Here is a 7,096-nt window from a genome sequence, read left to right as displayed (position 1 = left end):
GAGCATACACTGCTATTCCCTATTTCTTCTGTTGAAGCACATATCGTCATGCATCCTGAACGAAATTTTCTCGTGTTGCTCATCGTACCATTGAGCCATACATAGGTGTCGCAGCCAATGGCACCAATATAATTTTGAGTTGTCGAGAGAGTAAATTTATTCATATTCGCCCAAGATTGACGTTCATAACTAGGCGTAGTGCTGTTATAATTGTAGCAAACAAAAGAAATATAGATAGGTATCCGAAACTCACCATCTAAAGTGATGTTCACTACCTCTATGCTCTTCCCGTAAGTTAGACTTGGAGGAGTGGTAGTAAGGTTACAGCTGAGATTGTAAAAGAAACCATTATCTGAGGGTGTTTTGTAATGACATTCATCACCGATTCCAAAGGGATAAGGGATGCTGATATTGCCGCACTTTTCTGGGCAATTACGAAGGGCTATTTGTGAGGGAGATCCTCCTTCCACAATTTGGAGGCCTAAAAATATTAGTAGTGTTACTGAAAGTATGGAATCCATATTCAAGAAAGAATAATTATCAGTTCTTGGTCCCATTTTAACCAATTTTTGTGGTGTTTATGGCCTGATTGTATGATATATGAGAAATAATAGAAGATAAGTTGATTGGAAGAGGACATGGCGTTTACTTCTTGGTCAACCACGTAAAGTCTACTTTAAGCTTTTATGTAGCTCAATCGAAGCATATCTGTATCAAGTACTTTTCTTTCTATTTCTTTTCTTGTTTCTAATAATGCAACCACATATTTTCTTATCATTGATGACTAGTTTGTCTTTTAAATAATTGAGTATACTCTGACAAAATTGACTAATTCGTCTTCTAAATAATTGAATAGAGTATGACAATGATAAGCTGGATCAAAGTTAGACTATGAATTCACCGCGAAAGAAAAGTTTTAAATAATAACCCTACTTAATACTCCCCCTGTTTTGCACTTGTACATTTATTTTAATTGTCTATTTTTATCCGTATCGCATTCATTTTTACCTTCTTTCATCAGTTTTCTTTCCTTTCTTTTCCTACAAGCTAAAGCTCTATAAAGTACAACGAAGATGATAACTGTCAGCAAAAACCTTTGGATAGCAATGGAGGGAACATGGGGATTGGATAAAAGGAAAAGGGTTAAATGAGCTTCCATCTTTCTTCCATATCTTTCCAACATTAAAAAGATTATTGCTACAAAAGAAAAACATAAAACTGAGAAAAGAGGGAATAATGGGTAAAAATGAATAAAAATAATAAGATCTCCCCATCGCGGGCAAGAAATTGGGGACTCGGCGTCATTTATGACACGCCTTGCACCCACGCCTATAGTTGGTGATGTTTTTGCTAATAAAGTACTAGTCTTAGTTCGCTGTGTTGGGTGTATCCGCAAAACAGGTTGTGGTGTGAGGCAAAGTTTACCAATTAAAAAACAAAATCAGTTATATCGTGCCATATCAAATAGCATACTTCATGACCGGTACAGTGACATCCAGATCGTATGACTCCAAAATAGTTTTATAATTTTTAGTTAGTATGTAATCAAGTATATTGATAGTATTAAAAGAAATGAAGAAGAGGCTTCTTATGAAGCAACCTCTTATGATGCAACCTCTAACATCTATTCTCAAGCTTACAAGTTACTTATCCAAGAAGAGAAGCAAAGGCAATCTAACTTAATTGATGAAGATAATAGAAAGCTTATGGCTTTATTGTTGATCATACGAAGCCTTATACGCAACAATGTTTTTTTTTCTCACATAACTCTGCAAACTAACTCAGGCAATCATAGGCTTGTTGTAGCTGGAAAGAAATTGTTTTGTGAGTACTACAAGTATCCTGGTCATACCATGGATAAATGATAATGAATTCACGGTTACCCTCCCAACTTTGTTCATAACGGCAGGGGTAAGAAAGTTGCAACATTTGCTCACAATGAGGCATACAGAGCTTGGTGAATTTGATTCACACATTACTCACTGAAAGAAGATTATCCCATAATCATTTCCTTAACCCTCAAAGGGTTTAAATAACATACATAACAACTTCCTATAATTTAGGCTACGTATAAGGGAATACAAAGGAAACTAATCTACTGTTACCAAATATACAAAGATGATAATATACACACTATATTACATACTCTAACACACCCCCTCAGTCGAAGCGGGAGGTTTACAAACACTGAGACTGTTCCTAAAATCCTCAAACAAGACTAAGGGAAGACCCTTAGTGAAGATATTTGCAATCTGATACCGGGAAGGAACATGTAAGACTCGAACTTGGCCACGAGCCACTTTTTCACGTACAAAATGTATATCCATCTCAATATGCTTAGTGCGTTAATGATGAACAGGGTTCCCAGAGAGATAGATCGCACTAACATTATCACAATACACCAATGTAGCCTTTAAAATAGGACAATGAAGCTCAAGCAACAAATTCCGGAGCCAACATGACTCCGACACCACATTAGCAACACCACGATATTCGGCCTCAGCGATAGACCTGGAGAGAGTGGGTTGGCGCTTGGCCGACCAGGAGACCAAATTGTCCCCAAGAAAGATACAGTAGCCAGATGTAGAACGGCAAGTGTCAGGACAGCCACCCCAATCGGCATCAGTATAGGAAAGTAGTGTGGTAGCAGGAGAAGAATAGAGATGTAAACCATGATCCAAGGTACCCTGAAGATAGCGAACAATGCGCTTGAGAGCGTGCATATGAGCCTCCCGGGGATCATGCATATATAAGCAAACCTGCTGCACAGCATAAGAAATGTCAGGTCTGGTAAAGGTGAGATACTGAAGGGCACCTGCCAGACTACGATAGTAGGAAGGATCATCATAAGGAGCAGTAGAAGTAACCCCCAACTTGGGCTTAGTGTCAACCGGAGTAGCAGAAGGTTTGCAGTTGGACATGCCAGCCCGATCAATGATTTCAGAAGCATACTGGCACTGAGAAAGGAAAAGACCACCTGCATGACGAGTGACAGCAATACCCAAAAAATAACTCAAGGCGCCTAAGTCCTTCATAGCAAACTCAGAACTGAGACGGTCAATAATAGACGAGAGCAATGCGTCTGAGGAAGCAGTCAAGATGATATCATCCACATAGAGCAATAGATAAGCAATATGAGCACCACTGCGATAAATAAATAACGAGTGATCTGAAACACTGTGAGAAAAACCGATAGTGGAAACATAATCTGCAAACCTCTTATACCAAGCGCGAGGGGCCTGTTTCAGGCCATACAAGGACTTCTTTAGCAAACAAACATAATCAGGGTGGACGGGATCCCGATAGCCAAGAGGCTGATGCATATACACCGTCTCACTGAGAGCGAGTACCATGTAAAAAAGCATTTTTTACATCCAACTGATTAATCGGCCAATTTTTAGCAAGAGCCAGGCTAAGAACAGTGCGGATGGTGGCCGGTTTGACGACCGGACTGAATGTCTCCCCACAATCAACTCCAACCTGCTGAGTTTTGCCATCACCTACAAGACGAGCCTTATGGCGCTCAAAAGAACCGTCAGAATTATGTTTATGAGCAAAAATCCACATAGAACGAATCACATTAACTTCCGGAGGACGGGGACTAACTCCCACGTCTTATTTTCCATAAGAGCATCATACTCAGCATCCATAGCTAGTTTCCAGTTATGATCACGCAAAGCAGCTATGGGGTTACGGGGTATGGGAGATATGGAAGTAGTGGTGTGAAGGTTAAAGATGGATTTAGGCTTGAACACCCCCCGTTGGCTTCGGGTTACTAGACCGGGTCGGGTAGTGAGGGGGCTAGATGATGTAGTAGGTGAGGGGGGTGGACTCGGGTTAGGAGACGGTGGGCTAGGGGCCCGAGGAGGCGAAACAAGAGCTGGGGGAGATGTGTGATGCTGCGGCAAACCGGGCCGAGGGGAAGAGAGATGTAGGCCGTGAGCTGACCCGATAGGGGAAGGTGAAGGGGAGTCGGGTACGGCTGCAGGTAGCTGGGCCATGTGGTGAGTCATATAGGGAGATAGGCCCTCGTCCAAGAAGGAATAAGAGGAGGGCAGGGGTGAGTGAAGGGTGGCAAAGGGAAACTTGGTTTCATCAAATAAGACATGCCGACTCACAATGATTTTGCGGGACGAAAGATCATAGCACTTATACCCCCTATGGTTAGAAGGATACCCTAAGAAGACACATGGAGTAGAGCGAGGTTGAAGCTTATGAATTAGTAGTGGAGGGAAACAAAGGATAGCATAGGCACCCAACACCCTTAGATGAGAGTAAAGAGGATCCTTTGATATAAGATTTTGAGAGGAGAGGAAGAGTTTAATTTGCGGGAGAATATTCAGAAGATAGGTTGCCATGGCCAAAGCATGATGCCAAAAAGAATGTGGGAGAGAGGCATGAGACATAATGGTACGAATGATGTTGTTAATGGTACGTATTTTGCGTTCTGCTTTACCATTTTGTGAAGATGTATAAGGGCATGAAAGACGAAAATTAAGACCATTAAGTTTACAGAAATCCCAAAAAGGGCCATTATCAAATTCTTTACCATTATCACATTGGAAATTTTTGATTGGTCGTTCGAATTGAGTTGAAATGAATGCCCTAAAAGTAGAATGTGGAATAAGCATCAGATTTCTTCGATAGAGGAAAAGTCCACAAAAAATTAGAGTAATCATCCAACAACAACATATAATAATGATGTCCCGCAGAACTCAAAACTGGAGAAGTCCATAAATCACAATGAATAATGTCAAATGGTAGCATGGTAATAGAAGATGATGCAACAAAAGGCAATTTAATCTGTTTTCCCAGCGGACAAGAAGTACAAAAATCAGAAAAACTGGAACTACTACACTCAATGAGGTTATTATTATATAATGAGCGAAGAATAGAGTGCCCCGGATGTCCAAGGCGGTCATGCCATAGAGGAGCAGAAGCGATAGCAGCAAAGGTAGAAGGAGCAGAAGTGGATGACACTGAAGTGGTGAGAGGATAAAGTTCGCCCTGACTATTGCATCTCATGAGATGCATCCCCGTCTGAAAATCCTTCACAGAAAACCCAAAAGGATCAAATTCCACAGAAACAGGATTATCAGTGGTAAATTTGCGAACAGACACCAAGTTTTTAATTAATTTGGGAGCATGAAGGACATTTTTAAGGGTCAAAGGTGGGTGAGGGGAGGGTAACGTTGCATGACCCTAACCAGAAATAGGAATTGAATTGCCATTACCAACTAAAATGCCATTATTTTTGCTCAAAGGAAAATAAGATGTAAGAGAAAGGTTACCTTGCCCGGAAGTCATATGTGACGTTGCTCCTGTGTCCATGTACCAATTTTGATCCGGAGGATTGAGTCCAAGGGTGAACATTGCTGCCTCAATATCAGTAGGAGTGGGAGTTGGCCCACTGGCCGCATAAGCCTGAGGACGGGGCCCCAAAACCCCTGGACCAGGCTGCTGTGGGGGACGGGACATGAGATTGGGCCGAGCCCAATATGCTGGGCCTGCTGGGTACGGGCAGGGAGGGGTGTCCAAGGCCACGCCCACTGCCAAGGACCCCCTGGAGATGAATTCGGCCACTGCTGGCCCCATGCGGACGACCCGGCTGGGTGATGCGGCCCACCACCGCGACGTCCACCGCCGCCACCGCGGCCCCGACCACCATTCCGGCCACCGTTTTTCTTGCCGGAGGGACGAGTATGAGATTTTTTCCCGCCATTATAGAGAGGAGAAGAGGAGACCGAATCAGGAGGAGGGTCATCAACGTCCAAAGGGGACGCAGCCACCAAGGCAGAGGCAGTGCTGGCGGCTTGTTTAGCGAGGCCGGATTCTTCCAAGGTAAGCATCGACCGAGCCTGATAAAACGGTGGAAGAGGGCTCGTCTGCCGAATGAAGGTGCCCACTGTATTATAGGCAGGAGTCAAACCCGAGACCAACTGAAGAACCAGTCGATCGTTCGATACGGTGGTGCCGACTTATTTAAGTTGGTCGGATAATTCCTTCAACCGTTGACAGTAAGAAGAAGCATTTGGAAAATCGGCCATGGAGAGATGCGAAAACTCCTGTTCGAGAGCCACGGCGCGCGAATTTTTATTATCTTGAAAGATATCCCGAAGACGGGTCCAGGCGGCCATGGCAGTGAGATCCGGTTCAATAATTGTGTGGAGGAGGTCGGTGGAAATCGTGGAGTATATCCACTGTAGCACGGTGGCATCAAGTGTGGCCCATAACTCCTTTTCCTCGGCAGTAGATGGTGGAGTAAATTCGGCCGGCGTGATAATGTGCTGTAACAAATGATGAGATCGTGCGTGGACCTTGAAGAGTTCGGCCCACGTCCCATATTGTACACGTTCCAGATCAAGGGTGATGGGTATATTATTCTTGATGTTGGAAACGGCTAAAGCAGGATGAAAGGAGGAGCCTTTAGCCATGGTGGACGGACGTGGGGTACAGAAGAAGAAGAGAGAGAGAGCGGAAGAGGATCGTGAAGGCTGATACCATGAAAGAAGATTATCCCATAATCATTTCCTTAACCCTCAAAGGGTTTAAATAACATACATAACAACTTCCTATAATTTAGGCTACGTATAAGGGAATACAAAGGAAACTAATCTACTGTTACCAAATATACAGAGATGATAATATACACACTATATTACATACTCTAACAATCACATTTATGAGGAGTAGTATAATAATCTTCTTTTTTTTGCTACTAACTATGTATCCATACCAAAACAACTAAAAACAACCTACACTAGGCTAGAGAGAGAAAACCAACTAGGTTGGACTCCACTCTAGCCTTGTTAGTTTTTGTTATATGATTGAATTTTTGTAATAAAACTCCATTGAAGTTTGTAGAAGAAGTCTTACAGAGAAAGGTGTATTAATCTCTCAAGAGAAAAACTATTCTTATTACATCACTTGACCAAGATTCTGCTATTTATATACAATAGTACTAGGACCTGATTGGTCTAGACTAAACTGCCCGGATTGCTGAGCTGGCAGTGGCATAACAGAAAAGGGCAGCAGGCTTAACAGAATTAACAACTGAATTAACAGTTTTTAGGGGTACAGAATGCAAGGTAGCACA

General features: G+C 42.6%; 1 protein-coding gene and 1 pseudogene across 1 annotated transcript in view; both read right to left on the bottom strand.

Moving 5' to 3' along the window:
• Window positions 1-641, bottom strand: part of LOC130590896 (wall-associated receptor kinase 2-like) — a 19,518-nt gene extending 18,877 nt beyond the window's left edge. The window contains exon 1 of the mRNA XM_057393628.1: window positions 1-641. This exon is cut by the window's left edge and continues 386 nt beyond it. Within this exon, the coding sequence (XP_057249611.1) occupies window positions 1-557 (557 nt within the window). The 5' untranslated portion in view covers window positions 558-641.
• A 1,506-nt stretch (window positions 642-2,147) lies between these two features.
• On the bottom strand, window positions 2,148-3,353 carry LOC125495514 (uncharacterized mitochondrial protein AtMg00810-like; annotated as a pseudogene).
• Between the last annotated feature and the right edge of the window lie 3,743 nt (window positions 3,354-7,096).

This window comes from Beta vulgaris, chromosome 3 (genome assembly GCF_026745355.1).
Source record: "Beta vulgaris subsp. vulgaris cultivar EL10 chromosome 3, EL10.2, whole genome shotgun sequence".
Lineage (NCBI taxonomy): Eukaryota > Viridiplantae > Streptophyta > Magnoliopsida > Caryophyllales > Amaranthaceae > Beta > Beta vulgaris.
Note: the sequence above shows the minus strand (reverse complement) of the source record. Positions and strands in the feature narration are given on the sequence as shown.